Consider the following 27,793-nt stretch of genomic DNA (forward strand, 5'->3'; position numbering starts at 1 on the left):
GGCCGGCGCCAACGCTCAGACGATCGACACGTGGCGGTCGATCATTTGGCCAACAAACCGCAACGGCTAGTGCCTTTTACAATCCTAATTGTAGCGATTTCTACAATTAACGGAATAAATGATAAAATCGTAAAAGCTTATCATCGTATAATTAATCGTAAAAACTTAACGGAATATAATTATCATACGATAATTATATTGATTTCGTATGATAATCGTATCGATTTGGACGATTAAGGTCTTCATAAAAGCAGTTACAAGGAGCAGAATACGGCCAATCGGGTGAGAACGGCCGCGTTCGGCGGAGAGCCCCAAGATTGTAACTATCTTCCGTGGAAATTCCTAATTTCGAGGCCGCTGCTGGAGATTTGTGGACTGGCCGTTCAACGATTGGCGAAGGCCGCTAGGTTAGTTGGCTTTGGTTCTTGATTTCTTCTTCTGTTCTCGGGATTGTCTTGTGAGTATTTGCGGTGCTGCGTTGTGGGTTTTTTCGTATGTTTTCTTACCTAGAATTTGTTTTTTGGTTTGATGAAGTCGCGTGATGCTGATTTTGCGCTGTAGGACGGTATATGCGTAGTCAAATGGTATGTTTGATCGGGGAAGATGACTGAGAACGGTGGTTCTTTCTTGGCCGTGAGGAGAATCGCCCATGGAATCGACCGTGGCACCAGTTACCAGCCCTCCACGGGTAATGTGTCTCTTTCCCAGTTTTGTACTGCTTGAGATCTTGATTCCAACCTAGTAAAATCTCTTTTGTTCAAATTTCAATTAAGAATCAGTTCGTGCCCCGGAGTCATCTACTCTTGTTTCGGCTTCAATTTCTTCACATTTCATTTTGGCTCGCTTAACCAGCTTGATTTATATAATATGAATTAATTTGCTTTTTTTCTCTTCATTGATATTTACACCTTTAAGATTTTTTTGCAATTTCTACAGCAGAAGTTGTGACAGGATCAAGTGCATGGATTGGTAGAAGCTTTCCATGTGTTTGTGCGCAGGGAAGAGATAATGACGCTCGTCTGTCTTTCCACTTTACCCCGTTTCAGGTAAATAAGCGTTCCTCATATTTCATTCTCCCACAGAATAAAATCTTTAAAAATGGTAAGCAATTAAGATTTTTTAAAAAACCAGAACTATAACGTCCGATGTGTAAGCTCATCTGAAGGTCATTGCGCCAATGAAGACGAAAATAATTAATTTGTCGATGGAAACTGACTCTCGATGCCGTTTGAAATTTTTCTTCATTGTTAGTGAAATATAGTTTCAAATTTTCTGCCGTATTTTTCTCTGACTTATTAGCTTTAAACTAGGAGGAATGCCTCCAGAGGCTTCAGAGCAGGATTGATGTCGCGTATGACAGCACAAATATTGAACACCAGGTAATTTTGGACTCAACTTTGCAAATCTCATTCTGTCACTTTTCTATTTCTTGTTTCTTTTCTTGAGAACGACTGAAGTATAGTTTTCTTTGCATGATCATACAAAAGGTAAAATTATAGATTTCTATCTAATATTCTATTTCAAGTTTTCTTTTAGGAGGCATTGAGATCACTCTGGCGTGCCTCATACCCTGACGTGGAATTACAAGGTTTGGTATCCGAACAGTGGAAAGAAATGGGCTGGCAGGGGAAGGATCCATCCACTGACTTCAGGTTAATTATTATTATTGTGTTTTACTAACATAATCAAAATATAAATGTTGACTGCGGGAAATCTTTCAGAGGAGGAGGCTTCATATCCCTGGAGAACCTATTGTTCTTCGCAAGGACTTTTCCTGTACAGTCCTAATTTTTATCTCCCACTATTTGGTTCAAATTTGTTTTTGTTTTTTTTTAAGAAACCAAATTTGGTTAATTATTTATCTGTTTTTATGAGCAGAAGTCATTTCAAGATCTTCTTTGGAAGCAAGACGGAGATCGCTCGACGTGGGAGTATCCATTTGCTATAGCAGGCGTAAATATCACCTTCATGCTCATACAGATGCTCGATCTGCAAGCTGGTTGCGTTTTCTTAATTTATTTCTTTTGAAGACATTTCATTCCTTCTCTTTCCTTTTTCCTGATTTCAAAAGTATAGAACTATATTAATATTTTGGTGCGCGTCGTTTGGCTTTGCAGTTAAACCACGCTCTCTTGTTGGAGCACTATTCTCGAGGCTACTTTCAGGTGCGTCACAATCGGGTGTAAAATGCTTCTTTATCTGATTCTATTTGAGCTAACCCTTGTGATTGTGTCTTCCTTCAATTTTCATTTGCCTTTTATCCCAAAAGTTTTCTTATTTTTCCTCGACTATCGTCATTGATTGATCTTGTATCATTTTTTAACATTCAACAACTGAATTTTCTCATTTCTTTCTTGACTGATTTCTGTATCCAATACATTTCTCTAGTAGAAAACTAGGATTCCATGACAGGGAACCAGGGAACAGTAGGGATTGAATAAAACTTTTTGTTTAATCCCTATTGTTTTTAAATTTCAGTTTTCAGAAAATAGTGAATATCGTTGCCACTTATTATGTTCTTTTGGCTTTTCCTTTTTAAAGCTTTCTTAGATTTCCTTTTTTTTCTCCTCTCTGATGTCTGAAATACACCGGTTGGATGAAGATTTTGCAGAAATCATCATCGTTTAGCCGCATATCATTTTTTGCCCTTCAGTAACATTTTTTGAAGAACATTAGATTGCCAATGCCGCATTTTCCTTAATTGAAACTAATGGTTCTTAGTACGGAAATCAATTCAGTGGCATAATGTTCCATTTATTTATTTCATATTTCATTCTCTGTTCTTCCACATTTATGGAACATTACTAATCTCGTCTGTTATGATAATCTTTGCACTGGTTTAATTTTTTCTCAGTGGATCAGCGAGCATTTGATATCCTGTACTGCATAGCATTCAAAATGATGGATCGGCAGTGGCTTACAATGCGTGCCTCTTACATGGACTTCAGCGTGAGTCCTCGTTGTGAACAAATTATAAGATTAATAAATAAATAAACTAAATATAAATGTAAATAATCTATTTTTCCGTTTACCTTTACAGGCGGTGATGAAGTCAACGGCTCGGCATCTGGAGAGAGAGCTGCTTCTTGAAGATATTCAAGTCCTTGAGGACATACCCTCTTTCCGCCTACTGACGCGCTCATAGCCATGTGATCGATGAAGCTATTCATGCCGTTGATCTTGACAGTTGATCAGTGTTTTTGATTTCAATCAAACCCTTTCTTTTGGGAGGAAAAAAAGATTCCAGTTTGTTTATTTTTAATGCAAGGGAAAAATCATGTGGGTTGTACTCTAAAGACTTCGTTTCCAGAAAAAACGGACTTTTTAAAAAGTGTATACTAAAATTTTGCGATGATATTTGAATCATTGAGGATATGATTTCTCAGCCAGTCGGATCAAGGAGGTCTTCTCGCAGATGACTTTAATAAGTTTGATTTCAATCTGATATTTGCGTTGGAAAAGTTTCAAATTTGATTGGTTGTTAAATACTTACTATGTCTATATATATTTCCATGAGATATATTTCCAAGATTCCATCTTGGAGGATCATTTGTTCTTCACTCTCTTGTTATTATCCACAGGTACTGAATCTGGGAACAGGCTAAAAACTATTATTTTTAAAAGTAGTGAGAGAAAATTATTTTTTATTTGAAAGCTAAGTGGGTGCAAATAGAGCTTACATCCACAATAGAAAATGAAAATTGCCAGGGTTAGTTTCTTAAAAAAACATATTCCCCCAATTTTTCATAATTAGGGGTTCCTTTTAGGAAGGCATCATACAACATTGAGGATGTCGAACTCGGAGAAGTGGGTAACGCGACCGGCAGCTCAGCCTGGGGGGACTGACAGTTAGACCCAATACTGTTCTGACCCTCGGACTAGATAAGAACCAACCGGCTGGTCCACCCTGAAATGGCAGACCGACGGTTTGGTCCAACCCCTAGTCCAAAATGGCGAACCCTTCACCAAGCTTTACGAAAATCATATCCAACTAATTTAGGTTCTAAGGGAACAGATATGGCCAAATTCAAATTCAACTGAATTATAAAAAGGGCCTACAGCCACACCTATAGAACACAATTGTCTAGGATGGGGGACGAAGGATGGGACCCGACGAAGATCGTCCCATCCTATGTCCCAATTTTAGAAGTTTGTCCAAATCATCCCGTCAAGAGTTTGTCCTGTCCCAAATATTTTCGTCCACGTCCTGTTCGAAAACCGTCCAGTCCAAGACGCTCTCGTCAGGTCCTAATCCCATGTCAAAGACGAATGAGCGTGTACGTCAACCGTAGTTGAGCATTAGGGCACTCATAATTTGACAGGTGGCAAGCACGTGCGTTGCCCAACCTCAGCTCCATGCATATACTTTGACTCCCACAGGACGCAGAAATCATCCGGCCTATAGTGTAGGGACGTGGATGGGACGGTTTCTTCGCCCTAGGACGAAAAAAGTCGTCCCATCTGCAAGATTGGATGAAAACCGGGACGGGATGGAAATTCGTACGGGAACAGACGAACGGGACGGTTTTCCTATCGCCGGATGAAAAAACCATCCCGTCTGGAGGTTGTGAACGATGGACGGTAAGGACTGGACAAAAATCTGGCGGATTTGCTTCCTACGATTGAGATGTTGCCATTTGGCATCGCTTAATCAATCCCTTGACATTTTGTATCAAACTCCTTGCTTTTTTTTCGCGCGCACTAATTGACGCCTCCCAAAAGTAATTGTTCATATGTCCCTCCTCTTTCTCTCTCCTCCATATTTCCCTAAAAAAGCTTAGAAAATTAAATTAAAATTTTAAAACATGATTTTTTTTGTCCGAGACAAGGACGGGATGGTTTTTCTCCATAAGGGATAAATCTGGCAAATCGTGACGCGGACGATTTTCGATGCAGGATGATTAGAGGAAACGGGATGGGATAACGTTGGATAAAGGATGTTGGGCGACTAATGAAAGGGTAGGGTAAAACCAGAATACAAAATCACACTATCGCTTTCGAGAATTAAATCCGATGAAATAGTGGTGGTGCAGCCCCTTTCCTCGTCGAGGGCAGGAGTACTGTCTTGATCCACTGCGATGATGCTAAGCACCAAAATCAATAAATTTGAAAGATCATCCGTTTGAAGATTCAAAAACTGATTCAACTAATCGCTTGAAAATCTTAAATCCAAAGCAAACCCGACGGCGGTGGATGAACTCTCGAGGAATACTGGACGAAGAACACGGGACACCAGAGAGTTTAGGAATACCTCAGCACTAGATAGTGCGCGGCAAGGTTGCGGGGAATTCTCAAAGCTTCGTTGGTGGGACGATTGACGTGCGCTTCGACAGGGTGTTGCGGATCCAACTGTGCGGTCAGTTGGCGGGGGGTCAAGGGGGAAGTCGCCCCCTTGTGGGATGCGGGGCAGTGCCCCGACACCTAAATGGTATGCGCAGTGACCAGTGGTCGCAAGGGCATTCGGGGGGACGGTGGGCGTGCGCTGGCGGCCGGGGACTCTGCGGGCTCAGGCGGACGAATGCACGGTGGCGGGCGCAGGCGGTTGGCATGGGCAGCCCGCTAGGGTGGTCGGCGCGGGCGGCCTGTGTGGGCGACCTGCGCGGGTGGGGCTCTCTCGGGCTTGCTAGGCGAACGACCGGTGGCGGTGGCGGCGACAGCAACGGCCACGGCGATCCGAGAGGGAGAGGGCTAGGGCAAATCCTCCATGAAGAAAGAAACTTCAATTCTTGAAATAAATTCGCCCCGTGTTCTTTTACAACATTGGCCTACATATAGGCCTTGGAGGAAATAGAAAATACGAGAAATGGCATAAAATAAAAATGGATGACGTGTTATAGTGTCACGTCAAAGGGTAGTTCTGGATCTGGCATTGACGACGTGTCCTGATGCATGACGGGGCATGTGTAGGTGGAGACGTGACTGATGCCGGTGCGTTGACTTGGTCGTTGTCAGGCCGGTTCTGTAGCTGATGCTGGCGACGAGTCATGATGCGGGACGTTGCGGGAGACGGTGGCGGCGTGTCCGCAGAAAGTGTGCCGACGTCGTCGCCACCAATTTTTTTCGTCAATTGACGAATCCCTGGAGGGATGATTCGGAAGATTTTTTTCTTCAATTGATGGGATGATTTTTTTTCATCCCATCCCATTCATTGTCCACGTCCTGGATGTTCCAGAACTATAGTCCCGTCCATCACCCAAGGCCACAGACGGGACGGTTATTTCCTCCATGGACGAAAAAACAGTCCCGTCCACCGTCCCGTCATTTGTCCAAACTCCGCGACGGGACGATTTTTTCGTCCACGGGCGAAATTACCGTCCCGTCCGCCAGCGTGCGTGCACTATATAATCCGCACCGCGGTGTACTTCATTCCCGCCAAAATTGGGAGTGATCGTCTTCTGGACTCGGAGTCGCGGAGGTAGTCTTCAAGCTCTCTGGCGATGGCGATCGAGTGCCTTGTTCTAGGTAAACTACCTCTCCTCCATTGCCCTTCATCTGCAATAGTTCTTCTGGCTTTTGGAATCCGTAGTTTTGAATATTGGCCGGCGGATGATGAATTTCAGGGGCAGGGCAGATGGTAGGGAAGAGCTGCGTAGTGGTAACTGTGGCGGGGAAGAGAATAATGTTCGACTGCGGCATGCATATGGGCTACGCGGACGCTCGCAGCTTCCCAGACTTCTCTCTCATTACCCGAGCTGATGAAGGAGGCTTCGACTCCGCCATTTCCTGCGTCATCATCACGCACTTGTGAGTATTTCATCACTGATCGTGTCATGTTTAATTTCCCGGTTAGTGGTATTTACCGGATGAATTAAAGTCCTTACGATCATTCAGATCGCAATAAAAATGCTTGCCCAGTCATTTTTACATACTTCAAGGTCGAAATTGTTTCTGGGAAGTTTTCAAGCTCTCCGTTGGAACTTTTATTGATGGGTAATTCATTACTGGAATGAATTTGTTTACAAATCTTGTTGCAGTGATGACACAGTTGTCATCTGTTGATATGGGTATTAGCTTCCTGTACTTGGCCAAACGTCGCTAGCTAAGTCTGGATTATCAAATAACTCTGCTGAATTATAAGAGTGCATGTTAAACGAGGACGATTCAGTGTGTGGCGTAGTTTGCTAAGATTGTTTCTATTTATCTCCGAAGGATACATAGCATTCTATCAAGGAATCATTCAACACGCTTACAGAGGGCGTGCTGAAATCAGATGGAAAGATAAATCCATCAATAAGATTTATCTTCGATGAGGTGACTTGTCTTGTTTTTATTCCAAGTCATTTTCCTAGGCTTTTACGACAGGATGAAAAAATAAATTGAATAATTTAAACTACCAGCAAAAAAAGTAGAGAATTTATGAAACCTTTTCAGCTGTACTGATTGACAACATATTTGTCTTTAACATATCACAGTCATCTGGACCACATTGGAGCGCTACCTTACTTCACTGAAGTTTGTGGTTATTCTGGGCCGATCTTTATGACAGTAAGTTTTGATATAACATCTCACGTTGTCATATAATGGGCGCTTTGTTAGATTTCCTTTAGATCTATTCCCTTACTCTAATCTCACTGGTGTTTTACCCCTTTCTTTAATGTGTATATTTCTTGTGTACTCTGATTGTCCAATTTAATTTTTGATGAGACATCGAGTTGGTGGTCTATGTAACTTCTGCTTTATGCTTGTAGTATCCCACAAAAGCGTTGGCTCCTTTGATGTTAGAAGATTATCGCAAAGTGAAGGATCAAAGAGGTGACGAAGAGAAATTCACAAGTGATCACATAATCAAATGCATGGACAAGGGTAAGTAAAATGGGCCGGCACATTATTTTCCTATCTGACATGAAGCTTAACTTTGGTGTGATCTTGATGATGAGCTCAAAAACGATGGGAGGGTTGAGCCCGATAATCAGTGTCAGTGTTTTGAGCCCCATGTAGGCATGAGCTAGACGGCGAGCTCAACAAAGGTGGAGGAGCCAGACAAGTCGGCATGTGGAGGAGCCTAGAGGGATGAAAACTGAATTGCAGCAGTGGAGCTGCCCCGAGATGACAGGTGGGAGATAGAGATGACACAAGAAAGAAGTATTGGGGGGTTCTGGAGCACCAGGAGTATTACTGGGACTTGCTAGTGTCTCACAATCACCTGTTGTTACCCTAAGGACAGAGGCACTTATTGGGGAACTTGGTGCAGAGGACATCAATGAGGCTCTGGTTCTCAGCTGTCTGTGATATGACTCTTCCATGCATTTACGTGCAACAGAAGAAACAAACCAAGAATGCTCAAGCAGAGCCACACAGTAGAGATGACTGACAACAGGGTGGTCGACATTATAAAGAAGTTGGGGAATCAAGGGAAGGATCAGAGGTTAAAACATATTTTTTTGGAGAAGAGTCTAGAGATTCTTGTGCTCCTGCTATGCTGGCTAGTGGAGATCCTCCTTTTCCAGAGAATGACGGACCGATCCGGTCCGTTGCATTGTTCTTCATCGGCAATGTGTTCCTTCTCAAGAACTCATTTTCTTAGTTGTTGTATCCATACTCGTATTGTTCAATAACTTCTTGGAGTAATTGTGCAATATTTGTTCTCTCCCATCTAAGATCTTCAGCAGCGTAACAGTCTGCCGCGGCCCTAACACCACAGATGGATATAACGTTGCTAGGTGACACTGTGCCACTTATTTAGAGATGGAAAAGGGCACATGGGCCCAGGAGGAGGTGGTTCGTCCCAGGTGGCAAACGTCTCGCGTGGGTGACAAAATATGAGGGAGTTAGGCTGGAGGTGTAAACCAAGCCAAGGGCATTGAGACGATTGCATGTCTTTAGTTGGTTGGTCAACTCAGTCTACGAGTGGGTAAACATTGTGCTGAGAGCATCCCTTTGGTGGGAGCTGGTAGGGGTTGTAACAAAATTCTAGGGATTACTACTACAACTCGGTGGAGATTTCAATGTGATATTTTAGTGGCACAAGACAGATAAACAACTTGGCTGAGCAACAAGCAGAGCTACGGTACACTTCATACAGGCAAATGTTTGAGAGGCTATAAAAGAACGAAATGGGGTCCAAGTCTGATGGCTGGACAGTTTTCCAATTTTATTTTATTGTGCATTATGGGAGATGGTTAATGTAGAGTTAATGGCTACAATTGAGGGGTTTCGACGTGGAAGCTTTGGATTAAAATAATTAACCGGGCTTATCTGATTTTGCTCCTGAAGTATCAAGGAGCTACTAGTGTGGGGTATTTTCGGCCTATTGCGATATCTGATTCCACATACCTTATCATAGACAAGGTCTTGGCCAACCAGCTCAGGGAGTTGATTGAAGATCGGTAAGACTATATCAATCTGTTATCAATCTGCCTTTATTTTAAGAAGACGACTTGCGGATGGTGCCACTGTAGCAACAGAGATCTTGATGGTGTAGAAAATAAAGATGGTCAAGGGGTTTATGTGGAAGTTGGATTTTGCAAAGGGCTATATCTTCCTCAACTGGGATTTCCTAAGGGCATCTCTGGCGCTAAGACTTTCCAACATAATGGGTGGGGTGGAGCAAGAAATGTATTACGTCTTGCTCTTTTTTGTTTCTGGTGAATGGGCACTCTGAAGGAGGATGGATTCATTCGTGGAGTTCAGATAGGGATTCCCTCTGGCACTGCTGATCTTCATCTTCTTAGCGTATGACCTTGTTAAAAGCGTGACATAGGTTTGCTCCCAAATCTAGAGAAAATGGAATGGAAGTTATAGGGATGACAGACCAGACTGCTGTTGAGAGGGGGCTTGGGTGTTACTGCAGCATGTGCTCTCAAGGATCTCCATCTTCTACCTCCCAGTCTTATAACTACTGTTGAGGTTGGGAAGCGCCTAGAAGGTAAGATGAGGAGATTCCTACAGAAAACACAAGGTTAGAGAAAGGGAAGGGGATGACCCTAGTATCTTGGGACGTAGTGTGTAGGTCAATTAAACTGGGGTGGTGATAGAGTCTTCTCAGAATGATACAAATTCAGACTAGAACAAGTAGGTAAACAGCAATATATTCAAGAAAGTCTAGGGTACAAGCACACAAACCCTTGTTTACAGAAGCTATCTCACAAGACGATCACTCGCCTCTCAATCTCTTAAGTATATCTTAAGAGCCTTAGGAAACTCTCCCACTTCTTCTTGAGAGTCGTTTTCCTATCCTATACAACAATATCTACACCTATGTATACTATCCTAATTGGGCAGTTACACTGTTGCTTCAGTTGTCTCTTCAAACATATGCAAGGGTGGTGTCTGTTGGACACCTCCCCTGGATTCTTCTTAAGGGGATGCCTCAGTTTGTTGTCTCTTCAGATGCCACAGTTGGTTGGCTGCCATAACTGTCATTTTTTATAATCAAAATCGATTTATTTCTTCTCTTGTATACTTTAGGAAGATTCATAGCAGGTGGCTAGGAGTATTGAAAATTTAAAACTTAAACATAATAATACTGACCACGTGGGTGGTCAGATTTATGGAACTGGAGGCAGATATGGTTACACGAGTCCTAAAGGACAGCTATGGAACTAGCAGGGAGTGGGTGAGATGCCCGGCTCCGGTCACAGTGACGTGTACTCTCTAGCAGGGGCTGAGGCAGGTTTTTCCTTATGTCCTTGTGCTCTTCAGCAGCAACCAAAGGGATGAAGTTGCCTTCCGCTTTCGGCTTGACTTCTGGTCGGCTGGTCAGCTTGGGTCGCACAAAAGGCAGAGGTCCCATGGCTGTTTACCCTTACATGGACCCCTCAGGCTATGGTCGGGGCGCTTGGATGGCGCCTGTAATACACACTTGGCTGACACCTTGTATGACCAGAGACTGGAGGACTGTATGAGGATGTAGTAGTCCTTATTACACCTACTCACACTAAGAGAGACACAAGACGATTTGGGGTGGATTGACAGATCCTTCTCTGTCCAAGATGTTTTTGGGTCAGACTCAAACACATAATGGAGGAACAGAGGACCATTTGTGCATGCAAAAGTTCCCCCAGAGGTATGGTTCTTTGGTCGGCTGCTCCTTTGACGAAGACTGGTGAGGCAGGTTGGCTGGAAGAGGTGGGTCTCAGAAGCTTCGGCAAAATGTGTTAAGTGCGTCTGAGAAAAGTAGACTGCCCCCATCTATTCATCGAATGCTGATTTCCTTGAGCAGTGTGAATGTATGAAGGATCTTTTGCAATTAATCTTGTGCGAAAGGGGTCTGCAGTCATTAGTTAAAAAATATTTGTGTGGCATCTTAGAGTTGTTAGTGATCAATTATTTTCCTCTTTAAAGTCATTCTAAGCTTTTCCACTTAAACACTCTTGTCAATCCCATTTCTTAAGACTCTTTGGTCTCTTTTTTTTAACCAGTGTCCTACTGTGAGTCCTCCAATTTTTACAGGAATCAGCTGAGTGAAATTAAACATTCAAAAGATGTGAATACAACTAAGAGAATGATCAGCCTATGGAGTTCTGCATTTTTTTTTGAAGGAGGAAAGAGATGACATAGTGCCTCAAGCCTGGAAGAGCGCAGGCATTGTAGTCGTTGTTGATGGAGCAGAGTCTGCTTGCCAGGGGACCATTGGAGTACTGGGAGGAGACAGGGGAAAAACATAAAAGCCAACAAATCTTTTTACTGAAGATGATCTCAACTTATACAAGGTGGCCTTGGATCTACTATCAAATGGATACTCGATCTGAGAGTCATAAGTGAGAGGAAATCTTATGATTGAAAATGAGCAGACGAGAAGAAAAAAAGGTTTTGCTCATGTTTCTATTTCTTGTACCCATACTATATCCATGATGGATTACAATGGTCATTTAACGACAGCTGGAATAGCCCTAGAAGATGGACAGCCAATGGACCCCATGTGCTGTGTAATGATTCTGTAACGATAAGTTCCAACTGTCAAATGCCAGCAGGGCATGGACGAAAAATATATAGAGTTGGGTAAACAATAAAAAACAGAAAGACTTATTTTCTGCCAACATTATTTTATGTAATTCTTCTGGAAACCTAGATCTGTTGAATGTCAATGCTTCAAAATAACTTAGGGATGGATGATAGCATGTAACTGATAGAAACCCCCATCTCATGAAATAGTGGCGTTGATAAGTGGATGTGGCCTTCTTGTGGATTTTCTATCAAAATCTTGATAGCTACATGATCGATCTCCCCTATTGCTTTAGTCTACCAACTAACCTCAATGATCTGATTGGTAGAGATTAATACCGCAAAATTTGTTTTTCTTTGCGCCAGCATTTAGCGGATGGATAATCTTCACTCATACATGCTTCTCCACCTGTTGAAGGGTGGCCCAATATCCCCTTCACAGGTGTAACTCTCTGATTCATCCTCTCTGGTTGTGTGGAATGCTTGCTATGGAAACACCTTCCCCTAGATGACTGATGACAGAGATTGGCCCTTCAGAAGATATGGATCCCTAGGGATGAGAAGACTTCCCATGCTTGGGAATCACATCCTCAGAGGAATCAGGTCTTCCACAATATTAATCATTGCTCCAATAGCATTCCACCAGCTGCCGTCGGGCACATTTAATATTAGGAAGGAAAACCATAGATCCATCATGTGTTAATGACTGATATATCTCCCATTTACAACAGGCTTGGCCCACTAGGATTTACCCATAAGTGGAACCAGAGGGGGAAAGGAATAGAAGTTTAAATGACTATAAAGCATACAGGTATAGGCCTATTCACTCATGCCCCAATACAACGTACGGGCACAAATAGAAATAAATTAATAAAAGAGGAAGTGGAATGCATCTGTCTTACATACCTCCACAAAATGGCGTTGCTGAGTGCAAATTTCATTTCATCTTTGATACCGCAGGGAGTCTCCCGCTTCACATGACTACGCCCAAGTATTTTTTTGTGTGAGGCCACTATTATTGCAGTCCACATTATCAGTCACTTTCACTTTTGCCCTTCATCACATCAGCTCTATTTCCCCTTAATACTGTCCGTAAGTTCCCCTGAAGACTAATCTTAATCGTAAATTTGGTGTCTGTTACAGAGCCAACCATTATCCTTGTCAAGATAAACTCTATTGCATTGCACTTCGTTGTCTGTTTTCTGGTTACTCATCTTGTCAAAAATGCCATAAATATCAGACTTCTAACCGTAGATTCTATGTCAGTAAGGATGCTACCTTTTGATGGGTCTTCTCTCCTACATATTCTGTCATGCTTCCTCTTCTCTTGATCTCATTGGCTTTCTTGTATTGGGATGCTGATATAGATCTCAGAGAATTCGTCAAGAAAACCCAAGAAGAAATTGTATTGATGACCAATTCCAAGCGTCTCCCATAGGAGTACAAAAGACAGGAGAGATTCATGAGATGATAGAGAAGATCTGAGAAAGGAAAGAATAGATGAAAGGGTGGAACTTCAACCGCATCGGCCTCCCTCCCGCTCCTGGTGGAGAATCTCCCGCCAGCCACTCTCCCAAAGATCTTTTCTGCCTCTTCTCTTTGAAGACATTTATTTATATAGGCGCTTTTCCCGCCCAAAGTTAAGCTTGTCTGTTATACTTTCCTTGGGCATTTCTTGTAGAAGCGTGGGAGATCCGTAACAGATGCCTCCTCTTCAGCACTCTCTTCTTGCACAGAAAAAAATGATGTTAAGGATAACTGATAGAGACCAGGGCTGACGCTTTGATCTCTCCTGAATGGGGATGTTGCTGGGGCTGCGAGTTGAGTCTCATTTGAGTCTCATTTGAGTCTCGTTTGAGTCTCATTTGAGTCTCATTTGTAATGGGATGCCTTCACTTTGCTTTGTGCCATCATTTATCTTTTGATCCAATTTATTTGTGAAATGTGAATGATTCATAGCTAATACGTTTGCCACGTTCTGTGGTGTACCACAGTTACAACAGTGGATATAAAGCAAACTGTGCATGTGGGTGAGGATATCCAAATTTGTGCATACTATGCTGGCCATGTGAGTTTCTATACTGAGTTATTTCTTTCCTTCTTTTCATGCTTTTATCAAATATTTTGTGTGTGAAATGTTGACAAAGTTAGATGTTCTACTGTGGGATTTGCTCAAATTTGGCTTCTGATTTAAGGAATTTCCGGAATGAGTTTTTTGGTAGTGTGCTATGAGGATGGAATGATACTAGAGACTTTTTTTTAATGGCTGACTTATGTTCTTTAAAAATACAAATCCAATGAATTATAGTTACATACATGCACTTACGTGTACTTAACATCCCTCAGTCTGGAGCCTATTAATTCTATTCTCCGGGCTTGTTATGAAGAAAAAAGGTCGTGGCATGTTTTGGAGAGCTGCCTAATGATGATGGTATGACACGGTGTTAGGCTCTACCATGGTTGCATGCGATGAGTGATGCCAGGACAGTATCCTGCTATCCCTAAACACAATAGTGGACCTTGAGTTCCATTTTGGCCAATCTCAGTTAGCCTCGCTGAATCCAACGGTCGCCGTATGTCCGAATTTGCCTCAAGAGTTGTCTCCCAATCCCCTTTTCCACTTCTTCCCCTTTATTCCATTGTAACTGCCTGAGGATGACATAAGTTATGGAATGACAAGTGTTCTATATTTCTCTTCACATGAATGACAATAACACATTCATGTGACTTGCCCACAGTGTGACTTGACCTTGTGTTCATTTGATGTGGGTCTTCTCCATCACATGAAGGACAATATCAAAATCGCATCAGATTGTGAACCAGATTGTACTATTGAAGGTGTTTGACATCATTCTCTTTTTTCTTCCCCTCTTTTGCTGTAACATTTGTTTAAACCTTTTTTATTTCATATTTCTTTAAGCAGGCGTATTTTAAGCATTCCCCCTAATGGGCCAGGCCCACTATCAATCATAACCTGTATTTATACTGATCTCATTGAGTTAATGGACGATTCTCTCCACAAAGCCCGAAGTGTGGCGGCGCTTGTCATGAAAGAACTGTCGTCTTGCTTAGAGAAAGTAATCCTCATTGTTCTACTGCAGAAGAGGCTGAATCTAGTGATATTGGAGCACATTGGTGCCTAATTTTAATCGTATTTCAATCACTCTTGCTTAGATATCTATTATGCTGTTGGGCTACTGAATCCGAGCTTATATAATTCTTGTATGCCTCGTTTTCTTTGTTGTGGGTTCCATATTTCATTATCTCGAAGGCAGTATTAATTTGGCCCCATTGTTCTTATTCCAAGGCATTAAATTTGAATTTCCACCATTGGTGCTGATTATGTCAGATCAAAAGAGGGTTGATGTTCTATGATAGTAATTGTTTTTTTTGAAGGTGGATGATAGGGTCTCATTCATGACCTATCTGTATTGAAAGATGAAAGGCCTTCCTATGCCTTAATGATGGTAATCAGTTAAGGATTGTAGAACTGTGGAAATTCGGAGGAGAGAGAAAGTAGAGAGAGAAAGTAGAGAAAGAGAGAGTGCACAAGATTGGGGCCAAAAGGATCATCTTTACTTCACCAGAGTTCCCCTTTTTATACATATATTTTTTTTATCAAAAAAGTCCTTCAGAAAGTAAAGTTAGGGGGCTTACTTGTAAAACAAGTAAGCTTACTTGTTTTACAAGTAGGCTTCCAACGGTCCTCTTTTTAAAAGGGACCGTTGGAGGGCCAGTCCAACGGTTATAAAAATAACCGTTGGATGCAGAGGGTCCATTTGCAGTCTACTATAGGAGTTAGTAATTTTATTATTCCCCTAGGTTAATCTATTACACATTACATGGCTTTGGGTCCATGGTTAGTATAAGATAATCTCATCACTCCCCCTCAAGCGCTAGAATGGAGTTCCACCACGCCAAGCTTGGACACAAACCGGCGCTGAGCCTGAACCGGAAGGCCTTTGGTGAAGATGTCGGCGCACTGGTCTTCGGAAACAACATGTTCCGTCTTCAGGATACCGTTTTCCAGGTGATCCTGAATGTAGAAACGGTCAATGTTCACGTGCTTCATCCGATCATGATAGACCGGGTCATGCGCGATGCTGATGGCGGACTTGTTATCGCAGCGGATGGTAATGGGTCGAAGGTAGGGGATTTGCAGCTCTTCAAGAGTGTTGCGAATCCACATGACTTCATCAATGCCCTTAGACATAGCGTGGAATTCAGCTTCCGTGCTAGACTTGGACACGACGCTCTGCTTCTTGCTGCGCCAGGTGACCAAGTTGCCGCCAAGGAAGGTGCAGTAGCCGGACGTGGACCGATAGTCTACCCGGGAACCTGCAAAGTCAGAATCTGTATAGAGGATTAAATCCAAAGTACCTGAGCGCCGATAGGTGATGCCAAGGCCGGCTGTCCCGCGGAGATACCTGAGAACTCTATGGGCAGCTTGAAGGTGAGAATTACGAGGCGAATGCATAAATTGACTGAGAAAATTAACAGTATAACAGATGTCGGGTCTAGTGTGTGACAAATAGAGTAATTTACCAATTAGTTTTTGATAGGAGGTTATCTCAACCTGAGGATCGGTTTCAGTGAGCATGAGGCGATGATTCGATTCAATTGGTGTATCATTAGTGCGGCAGTGAGTATGTCCAGTTTCAGCAAGGAGTTCAAGAACATATTTCTGCTGTGAAAGAAGAATCCCATCGGTGGATCGAGCAAATTCAATGCCAAGGAAGAATTTGAGAGGTCCGAGGTGCTTGACTTGAAGTTCATGACTGAGATGATTCTCCAGGGCACAAATTTCGTCAATGTCACTGCCGGTGATGATAATATCATCAACGTACACAACCAGAAGGGTGAGAAGGGTGGAGGAAGAACACTTATAGAAGAGGGTGTGTTCGCCGTTACACTGTCGATAGCCCAGAGCTTTCATGGCTTGGGAGAAGCGCCCAAACCATGCCCTCGGGGACTGTTTTAGGCCGTATAAAGCCTTCTTCAGCTGACAGACCTTACCGGTCAGAGAGTCACCGTAGCCGGGCGGAAGAGTCATATAGATTTCTTCCTTAAGATCACCATGAAGGAAAGCATTTTTAATATCATATTGATAGAGAGGCCAATCAAAATGAACTGCGAGGGAGATTAAGATCCGAATTGTGTTCATTTTGGCAACGGGGGCAAAGGTTTCTTGGTAGTCTATTCCTTAGGTTTGAGTGAACCCTTTGGCCACCAGCCGTGCCTTGGCCTTATAGGGAATTTCCGGTGTACACTTAATCGTAAATACCCACCGACAACTCACAGGTTTTTTCCCTTGTGGAAAATCCACAATATTCCAAGTCTGGTTGAGTAATAATGCCCTCATCTCCTCATCCATGGTTTCTTTCCACTTTGGGATTTTTAGAGCCTCATGAGCCGTGGTGGGAACATGCTGATCTGTGATATGGGTAAGGAAGATTTGATGTTGGACAGAGAGATGTGCAGTGTCATAGGGTCTGGCCTTGACACATGCTCTCTTGCCCTTTCGAAGGGCAATAGACCATTCCCCAGTAGGTGCGGGTGGCGTTGGTTCGAGCACAGGTGTAGGTAATTCTCTGTGCTGTGAAACATCAGTTCCTTCAGGAACTAAGGTGGGAACTAGATCAGAAGACGCAGATTCCACTGTGGAATCTGTGACGTCAGTGACTGGCCGAGAGACATAGTCTTCTGCCGGCTCCGACAGAGAGGATGCTGCAGGAACATCCGAAGCGTTCTCTGCAGGGAAGAGGAGCGGAAGTGGGGATGGACGCTGGGGCAGATCCGAATCTGTCACAGGTGGAAGCGATTCTTCCACCTGGGAAAGGTACTCAAGATCCCTTAGTGTGGCATGTTGTTTAGTTTGGTAGTAAAAGCTATGTTCGTCAAAGACGACATCCTTGGATACAAGGTACCGTCGAGTGACGGGATGATATACCTTATAACCTTTCTGGGTGGTGGAATACCCTAAGAAGACACACTTCAGTCCCTTAGGTGTCCACTTATCTTGCTTATGTACGAGATTATGTACATAAGCGGTACATCCAAAGATTTTTACCGGTAGGCCAGTCTTAAGGCGTACAGTCGGATATTGAGTTTCAAGGATGTCCAGGGGATTTTGATAACTCAATGTCCGTGAGGGTAGTCGGTTAATAAGGTGGGTGGCTGTAAGTACAGCGAAGCCCCACAGATTCTTCGGGGCATAGGCCTGGATTAGGAGTGTTCGGGCTTTGTCGACAACATCCCCAATCTTCCTCTCAGCAAGCCCGTTTTGCTGTGGAGTATAGGGGCAAGAGGTCTCGTGTCGAATTCCACTGGAGGAAAGGAATTCCGTCAACTCGTTGTTGAGGAAGTCCTTGGCGTTGTCAGTTCGAAACCCCTGAACAGCGGTTCCGAATTGACGTGCGATTAATGCACAAAGGTTCTTGATACAACCAGTCGTCTCAGATTTGTTTTTAAGGAGGAATACCCAACTAAACCGACTGTGATCGTCTGTACAGATCAAAAAATAACGGTGTCCCAATAGATCTGTATGTGGAGATGGCCCCCAGAGATCACAGTGGATTAGGGAGAAGAGTGTTTTAGCTCTATTATTACTTAAAGGGTAAGTAGACCGTTTAAACTTACCCAATTGACTAGCTGGACAGATGAATAAGTCAAGATTATGATCCTTAAACAAATAGGGGTACACATGTTTGAGAAGGTGGAAGGAAGTATGACCCATCCATTGATGCATTTCCATGATTTTCTCCATGGATGGCACCTGAGTGACTGTCACTGCAAGTCCCTTCGATGGAGAAGTAGAAGCTTGGCCGGGAAGATAGTAGAGTCCCTCCTTGACTCTAGCTAGACCAATCCTCGACCTGTGGACCTTGTGACAAAGATAGGCATCAATGTCATCAAAGAGTATGGTAAAGTGCTGAATTTTGGCAAGTTTTTGAACAGAAATGAGATTAACGAGAAGCTTAGGAACATGCAGAACATTGGAAACAAATCCAATGGGCTGGATGTCTAGTGAACCAAAGCCAAGAACGGGAAGTAATGTCCCGTCGGCTGTCTGGATATGTTTTCCGGAGGCAATGGGTTCATATGACGAAAACAGAGTTCTCTGATTGGTCATATGATCCGTTGCACCGGAATCTAATATCCAGACAGGATCTATGCAGGTATTAGAAGAAAAAAATGAGAGAGGATCGTTTTTACCACCATTGGCCATAGATGTCGATCCGATGACGGTGCTGGAGTTGCTGAGGAGGGCCTTCAGGTTCTGGATCTCCGGCTGCATGGCGAGTTGGGAATCCTTCATCGTCTGCAGAGTGGAGGCAGATGCTCTCCCTTGTTGAGAATTTCCGTCATCTGATGCACCGGAGGCCATGTGTGCCCGGGCAAGGTGTGGAGCTTCCAGTGAAGCTTCCAGCATTTGTCCCGGAGGTGCCCCGTCTTCTTGCAGTAGGTACACACCCAGTCTTCTCTGGGTGTTTTTCCAGAGTCGGTTCTGCCCGGTGCAGACCGCTGAGGTTGCCCCTGAGCAGGATTTGGGGGCTTGTAGCTCCGGAAAACATAGGAGCTTGTGATGCCGGAGGCCGCCTTCTCCCGTTCCTGGAGAATGCGACTCTCCTCTCGCAGTAGCCGGGCAACGGCTTCGTCGAAGGTGGGCTCTACATCTTGGTTGTAGAACTGACTCCGGACGACCTCAAAGTCATGGTTGACGCTGAACAACAGCTGGCAGAGGCGAAGAGTGTCCCACCGAGCCTTCTCAACGGGGTTGGTGGGCGGAGGCCAGATGTGGTCCAGCTCGACGTGAATGTTCCGGAGTTCGTCGGAGACGGCTTCGATTGTCCTGTCTCCCTGTCGGACTGAAAAAGACCGCTGCAAGAGATCAACAATGATGGCTTTGTCACCTTGCTTGGAGTGCGTTCGGTGGACAGCCTCCCAGAGCTTGCGAGCCGTCTTATAGGTCTGGTACTTGGTGCATTGGTCACCAAGTAAGCTGTCCAGCAACCAGCCGAACACCAGTTCTTCTTCCATGACCCATATTGGGTATTTAGGCGATGTCGGAGGTGGTCCATCCTCAGTGAGATGCGGGAGGAGCCCTCTTGGTGTTAGGGCAGTCTCAATCCTTTGAGACCAAAGGATGACGTTATGCCCATTAAACAGACAAGCCTTGGGCAGAATAGGCAAGGACGTCAACCATCGATCCATAGAGATGATGGAAGATCGTCCCTCTGGTTGCCCTTGAATGCCAGGCACTTCGGTGCCGGAAGTATTGCTTGAGGCTGCAGTGGTGCTAGCTGCCATTGATCAGTCAGTAATTTGCGGAAGCTCGAAGAATCTTGAAGGGAACAAAAAACTTGAAGGGAAGGCCACAATCAGCAAGCAAGAAATCCCTCCCGTAGGATGAGCAGCAGAAACAGCAGAAATAATGGCAGAAATAAACAGCAGAAATAGTCAACAAAGAATGCACTGAATGTAGCAGGAACAAGCCTGGATGCTTGCAGGAGCCTCCCTTGGGATGCCCTTTAGCTTCCAGGAAAAAATGCACCAAAGACAGGCTAGAAGACCTGCTCTGATACCATGTAGAACTGTGGAAATTCGGAGGAGAGAGAAAGTAGAGAGAGAAAGTAGAGAGAGAGAGAGTACACAAGATTGGGGCCAAAAGGATCATCTTTACTTCACCAGAGTTCCCCTTTTTATACATATATTTTTTTTATCAAAAAAGTCCTTCAGAAAGTAAAGTTAGGGGGCTTACTTGTAAAACAAGTAAGCTTACTTGTTTTACAAGTAGGCTTCCAACGGTCCTCTTTTTAAAAGGGACCGTTGGAGGGCCAGTCCAACGGTTATAAAAATAACCGTTGGATGCAGAGGGTCCATTTGCAGTCTACTATAGGAGTTAGTAATTTTATTATTCCCCTAGGTTAATCTATTACACATTACATGGCTTTGGGTATATGGTTAGTATAAGATAATCTCATCAAGGATGTTTCTTAAAATTGTAAGGGTATAAATACCCTCTCTTTGTAATAAGTGGGCCATGAACTTAAGATACTGGGAAATGTATCTGGGTGGACAAGAAGATGATACTTATTGCATTTGGAAGTTCTTGATTGATTTCTTCAAAACTGGAGGAACTTCCGTCAAAATCAGGCAGTTCATGCAGTGAAGATTCTACCATGAGAAGTATAATATAGAAATTCTAGGATTACAGAAAAATTATTTTCACAGGGAGGCAAGGCTGGAGCAAGAACATGGCCCTTACAAATGCTTTGTCCTCCTGCTGTACTTTGGTTCTTGTACTTATAGTTCATATTTCCATCTTTTGATTGTTCCTGATTTCTGGAAACAGTTTCATGAGGTTTGGATTATTTCTGCCTGATAATCTTTACCAGAAACTAATATATTGGCAACAAGTTCGATCCATGGTGGATTATTGGAAAGAAGTCAAATGATTATCAGCCTATGCATCAGATTTATTCACAGATATCGTGGAAAACGCATATCGGAAGGGGCTTAAACTGGAAATTTGTTTTGAAGTCACATTAATTTGTCTGCCCTTGAAGGCTTGGTGATTTCTGATCCTGTCATCTGTTCTTTTTAGAGAACCACCTCTCAGTCAACTGGTTACCTTAGAGAGAAGACAATCTGAGTCTACTGCGACTTAAGCACCATGAAAGAATTTTGATAGAACTACAGTACGTGCTTCATCTTCATCAGCATCCATGAGTGACCAACTGCAGTGCCACCAATTATGGCTGAGAGAGGTTGAAGTGCAATCTCGTTGATTAAAGCGGTAGGTTTTCATTGAAACGAGAAACATAGCCTAGACATTGATGCAATATAGATTTGAATTTCTTGATCATACGTCCTGATGATTTCATTGAACAAGACCAAAAGTAAGGGCCGTTGGGAAATCTTCTGTATGACCTTAGTCTCCATGAATTCTTCCATATAATAGAATAATGAAGATACAGGGTACTCTTATGCACAAACTTGTGGTCATATTCATTGGTACATGAGGTACGTACAATATTCTATATGATAAAATGAGAAGAAAGTCTCTTCTAATCATTCCATCGGCCAACCATTCACTTTGTTGCTGAAGGAGAGTTTCAATATATTGTTCAATATATATATATACATGAACGTGCAAAGTCTATGGATCTATGAGATTGTTACGATCCATTAAGCCCACTAGGGGCATTATCGTCTTTTGCATTTCCCTGGCGTTTCCCTTCAAATATGTAGCCCTCCTCGTTGGAGGGCAGGACATGAGTTGTTAGTTGTTATTTCCCTTCCAGTAGTCTCTCCTCTCTGGACGACTTCCACTCCATCAAGCCCACCACTCCGGCGACACCACTCCGCAGCTTCCTCCCCGCTCTTGTTCCCTCGGCTTCGTCCATCCCGCCAGGGTTAACCACATTCTTGATATGATCCCGATCGGGATTGTATTAGAGATTTGGCTTCTCTACGACAAAAAATGTGATATTTTATCCCACGATACAGTTCAGCTTGAGTGCACACCTGATCTTGGTTCTCTTCTTTCGCAATCATGATTTCAATCACTTCTATGAATCTCATATTCCCTTCACGATCTCTCTGAAGACCAAACTTTCAAGGAAATTGATTCTACTTTGTGTTTCCACGATTGTCTTTCCTCTCTCTCTTCAAGTTTAAGAACCTCTTCCTACACAATCTCTTTTCGCTGTTTCATGAGCTTCTTTCCTTTCATTCATGATAATTATTTTCCTTCCTATCTATTTTTGGTCTTCACAATCAGACTTAGTGCCTTATAATCCTCATCTATGCTTTCTTGTGATCGTGTTATTTTTCAGATCATGAATTTTTTTTTAGTCCACGGTCATGCCATTCCTTCTTAGGATTTCCAGCCTTTTACTGTTTTCTCTTTTCTCCATTATCACAATTCTCATATTTGTGAATTCTCATCTTCCATCAATGATTGAGTTCTATCATATTGATTATGCTTATTTTATATTTCACTACATGTGTTTATGGGCTCATTCCAATATAGAACTTTAGTATAAATACTGAGGGTGCATCTTGTTCATTCGTAGAATCCCTAGCTTATGTTTCCTTCACTTATTTTTGTTTCTCTCGTGGTTATGATTCTGTTTCCTTCACAACCAAGAAGTATTGCTTTCTGATCACGTTTTGGGTATTATTTATATCTCTGATTCTTGAGATCACCGAAATTCTTCAAATTTCTCTTGCCATCATATTATCCTTCTTTCAAATTGCGCCTTTCTATTGGTATAGACATTAGATGAGACGGGGGAGGAAAAATGTATCGGTCACTTTTTGGTGCTTGGTACAGATCTTCCTGCAGTAACTTCACTAGGTGCAGGACTTCACATCAAGGCCTCCACTTTTGAATTCTCATATTTTGTGTTTCGCGCTGAGATTAGAGAATATCTGTTCACCAGCTTGAGGGGGAGTGTTGAACTGCAGAATTGGCTCTGTCCCATTTTAGTTCTTTTACTTCTATTTACTTCCCATTTATTTTCTCTCTCCTTTTACCGGCACACACAAAGGTTTTTTTTTTTTAACAATAAAGAAGATCACCCAGTTTGGTGAACCTTCGTACACGTGGACAGGGGGGGGTATCTAGGCCAATACAATGGCCCATCGTGCCCCCCATACCCTCCACCTCAGCCAGGACCAAGCCAACAAAACACAAGTCTCTCCATTTCATTTATAGCCCTATCCACCGACATTGCCTTCCCCTTGAATAAGACCTCGTTGCGGTGGGACCATATCGCCCAAAGCACCGCGAATCTCAGCCCCCGCTCCTTCTCAAACCCACGTTGACGCCGCGGCAGTGTGGCCCATAAGACCGAACTCGACGTAATCTCTGCTAGCCCCTGGCTCGCCCATATCGCACGGGCAAGCCGACATTGGAAAAAAAGATGCTCGCACTCCTCTTCCTCCTCTGTACACAGAAGGCACAATGATGATTCTGCCGGGAAAAACCTTCGACGTCTCACGTGGGTCATTGTTCGCTTTCTGGCGAGCATCCAGGCAAACACCATAACTTTCAGAGGTATCTTTTGCCTCCAAATTGAGCGACATGCCCATAAGATGATCGGGTCCTCATTGTGGTGTGTTCTCAACCTCTGGTATACTCCTCGACTGGAGAACGGGTCCAATGCCCATATCCACCCATCTACCATCCCCTCCATTGGCCGCTAGTTGCCCAGTGTTTGATGAAGGCTTAAGAAATCCTCCACCCGCTGATTAGACAAGATGGCCGCAAAAGTTGGACACCACACACCATCCCAACACTCTTCCACCAATGCTTGCTGATGACGGGCTAGGGCATACATGCGAGGGAAAAGGTCTCGAAAGCGTCCACACGATGTCCAATCGTCCATCCAAAACCTAAAGCCGGCGCCATTCCCCACTTGAGCCCGGACGAATTCCCTAACCAAGGGGAACACCTTCCTCATCCCTCTCCAAAAGGCCGACTTCCCCCTTCACCTTATCCATCAAATTCTCCCAGTCCAAATTAGAGCTGTATCTGTCCCTCAAGACATCATTAATCAGGTCATCCTCCGGTCCCACGATCCGTCTAACCCATTTCGTCAGTAGAGCCATATTCAGTGTATCTAGGTGAGATACTCCAAGTCCACCCTGTTTAGTTGGCGTGCAAATGTCTTCCCATGAAACCAACGCCATGCCACGCCCCTCCCCTGCATTGAACCCCTTCCAAAAGAATCTCTGCATGAGCCCGCTTAGGCGTTTCTCAACACCCACCGGAAGTTTAAACATGTATAAATAAAAGGTTGGTATTGCTGATAGTACTGACCGCAATAGCACTAGTCTCCCCCCTCGCGATAAAACTCTCTGTCTCCATCCCTCCAAGCGTCTCTCCACCTTCTCCACCATGGGTTGCCAATCTGCATTATGTAATTTACCGGCGGATAGGGGTAGCCCCAGGTATCGCATAGGCAATGATCCCACTGGTGTTCTAAGCGCACTAGAACACTGGGTCTCCTCCTTCGGCGATAGACCAAAGCCCACAAATTCTGATTTTCCTCTATTGATGTGCAGTCCCGAGCAATCTGTGAACACCCGAAGGAGTGCCGTCAAATTCTTGGCCTCCTCCACCGATCCCTCGACGAAGAACAGTGTATCATCGGCATATTGTAACAAAGGGATGCCCAAGGGATGGCTCGGCGTCTGGAACCCTCTAATACAGTCCCTCCCACATACCAAGGATATACTGATGGCTAAGACATCAGCTGCCAGAACAAAAAGCATTGGTGTTAAAGGACACCCTTGCCTAATCCCTCTCTGCGGTGTAATCCACCCCCCTTCTGGGCATCCATTTACCAGCACCGCAAAGGACTGAGAGGTCACGCATCGCTTCACCCATTTGATCCATTCCTCTGGGAAACCCCTCCTTCGTAAGGATGCCCATAAGAATGGCCAATCCAAAGAGTCATATGCCTTCGCAAAATCTACCTTCCACATGAACCCCGTGGTCCCATTATCCTTCCACGAAGCAATAATCTCCCCCTCCAAGATGGCACTTTCGACTAGCTGTCTACCCGGAACATAGGCAGATTGAAATGGACCAACCAAATCCCCAAGCACCCCTTGTAGTCGATTGGCCAATACCTTTGCAACTATAAGATATATGGAGTTGGATAGCGATATGGGCAGGTAGTCGCCTACACTTTTTGCCCTTTGCCGCTTTGGTAGTAAAAATAGGAAAGATTTATTAATCTTTTCCATGTTTGCTTGAGGGTTTCTCAGCTCCCCCATTGTGGCCATCACATCCTCTTTGACCTCATTCCAGAACTCCATATAGAAAAACACTGGTATGCCGCCCGGTCCTGGGGCGCCTTCGCCATTCAATCCTGCCATAGCTGCCAGAACATCCCCCATATCAAAAGGCCGCGCTAGATCATCTCTCTGGTCTTGGGTTAATTGTGGCGCCCACTGGCCTGTCCACCGCCATCTGTTCGGGGCCCCCCGCCGTGGCATCGAACGAAAATGCTCCGCCATTGCTCGACCCAATGCCTGCGTGCCGGTATACCTCTATGATCCGACCTTCAATGATAGAATCTGATTCACTCTCCGTCGTCCATTTGCTACAAGGTGGAAAAACCTCGTGTTGGCGTCACCCTCCTTTAGCCAGAGCTGCCTGGACCTTTGTCTCCAATCCATATCCTCCTTCCTATCTTCCTCTGCCACTACACTTCTCCACCTCTTTCGTTCCTGAGTCTCACCAACCAGTCCTTCACAACGTCCAGTTCTCTAATCTTTGTGAGGGTCTCGATCCTCACTCTACAATTCGCCTCCCTTATCCTCCTGTAGCTCTTCAAATGTTCTCTCAGCCCATCTATGCGATTTGCCATTCTATTAGCCCCTGACACCTGCTCCGATTGTGTCCGCCGTATATCCTTTACCTCCTCTCTGAACCCCCCTTCTCGTAGCCATGACTTGTCAATTTTAAATACGTAGTCCGCCCATGGCCCTCATGAGTCTGCCAAATGATCGGGGTATGGTCCGATATCGGTCTGGACAGCGCGCGCACATCTGCCCCCGGGGACCTCTCCATCAACTCCATTGAGCATAAGAACCTATCCAGCCGCGACTTATAAGCCGCTCTCTCCGAACTTCGCCATGTGTAGCAACAGTCATTGGGCCCCATCTCGTGCAACCCGCTGACGCCAAGAAAGCCCAGAACTCCTCCGACCTCTGATCACGCCCCCCCGCTCCATTGGGCCTATCATTGGTCTCCAACGTCACATTGAAATCTTGATACGTTCTTGAACGTATCTATGCAAGTTAACCAAATGAAAGATTGTTCTTGAACGTTTCTTTGACACTTCTTGAAAATGTAACTGCCTCCAAGAAATGTTCGATATGATAGGATTGAAAGATGGGATGAGAGAGAGATAAGAGCTCGCAACTCTGGCGTGGTTGATCGCCTTCCCTTTGACGTATCTGCTTTGATTCCGCGGGACAGAACTGCGATGCGATGGGAGAGATGTGAGAGGATGGAAAACAAGAAGAGGTAGGGTCAGAACGAGAGAGAGCAGGGAGAAAAAGGTAAGAGAGAACTCAGGGAAAGAGAGTGGCTTACGATGGAATTTTCTTGATGCCTTCTTTCTTTTTTTCCCGTATGTATATATACATACCGGGAGGAGGCCCAACGGTTTGGGCCTAATTGGGCCGGAAGAATGGCTTGGATGACTTACCGGGCCCCCGTCTGGCATAACAACGGCCCGGTATCATATCAAATCCCCACCAAACAACAATGGCATCCCTCGAAACTTATCCACAAGTTCCGCCAGCTCCAACCATAGCCCCTCCCTCAGGCTGGCGTTCACGGGTCCATAAACTGAAGATACGACCACCCCCAGACCATCACTCCTTGTCAACCTCACTGCCGCCGAAAATTGACCACGCCATGCCTCCTCCTTCCTAAAGATCGCCTCGTTCCAAGCAATCAACACCCCTCCTGACAGCCCATTTGCGTTCACCGAAATAAAACCCTCCAGCAAACTTCCCTCCAACCACATGCCAGTCCCCTACTCCACATTCCTCCAACATCATCTCCTGTAAACACACCACCGTGGCACCCCACTCCCGCAAGTATTTGCCCACGATCCCTCTCCGCTTGGCATCCCGGAGCCCCCGCACATTCCATGATATGCATCTCATGGAACCTGGCACAACCCCCTCCCGTCCTTTTGAGTCTCCGCGAAGCCTCCGAGCACACCCATGATTGTGTCTCGTGTCGCATCGTCATCCTCATTCGCCACCGCCTCCCTCTCCGGCTCGAGTGAATCCTCCTTCTCTATCTCCTCCCTTGTCCTGCTTCTTGATTTGTTTGATTTCCTCTCTGTCTTGTCGCGCCTTGTCTTTCCTA

The 27,793-nt window shown here is 44.4% G+C and overlaps 2 protein-coding genes across 5 annotated transcripts in view; both read left to right on the top strand.

Annotated features, from left to right (window-relative positions):
- The first annotated feature begins 268 nt into the window (after positions 1–268).
- LOC144708445 (uncharacterized) lies at positions 269–3,385 on the top strand. Of its 4 annotated transcripts, none has more exons than XM_078581769.1 (10): positions 269–407; positions 578–688; positions 937–1,046; positions 1,311–1,379; positions 1,537–1,652; positions 1,722–1,776; positions 1,879–1,999; positions 2,118–2,165; positions 2,855–2,949; positions 3,041–3,385. In XM_078581769.1, exons 2-10 carry the CDS (start codon positions 604–606, stop codon positions 3,143–3,145), a joined length of 804 nt encoding a protein of 267 aa, XP_078437895.1. In that variant the 5' UTR covers positions 269–407; positions 578–603; the 3' UTR covers positions 3,146–3,385. The 4 variants fall into 4 exon arrangements, with proteins under 4 accessions (XP_078437895.1, XP_078437897.1, XP_078437894.1 ...); XM_078581771.1 differs by having other exon boundaries at positions 940–1,046; XM_078581768.1 differs by having other exon boundaries at positions 279–407; positions 562–688.
- Positions 3,386–6,341: 2,956 nt separating this feature from the next.
- Positions 6,342–27,793, top strand: part of CPSF73-II (cleavage and polyadenylation specificity factor 73 kDa subunit-II) — a 47,307-nt gene continuing 25,855 nt past the window's right edge. The window contains exons 1-5 of the mRNA XM_078582252.1: positions 6,342–6,462; positions 6,561–6,744; positions 7,413–7,485; positions 7,689–7,803; positions 13,878–13,951. Of these exons, the coding sequence (XP_078438378.1) occupies positions 6,438–6,462; positions 6,561–6,744; positions 7,413–7,485; positions 7,689–7,803; positions 13,878–13,951 (471 nt within the window). The 5' untranslated portion in view covers positions 6,342–6,437. The remainder of the gene's footprint in view (positions 6,463–6,560; positions 6,745–7,412; positions 7,486–7,688; positions 7,804–13,877; positions 13,952–27,793) is intronic.

Source organism: Wolffia australiana, chromosome 10 (genome assembly GCF_029677425.1).
Source record: "Wolffia australiana isolate 7733 chromosome 10, ASM2967742v1".
Classification (NCBI taxonomy): Eukaryota; Viridiplantae; Streptophyta; class Magnoliopsida; order Alismatales; family Araceae; genus Wolffia; species Wolffia australiana.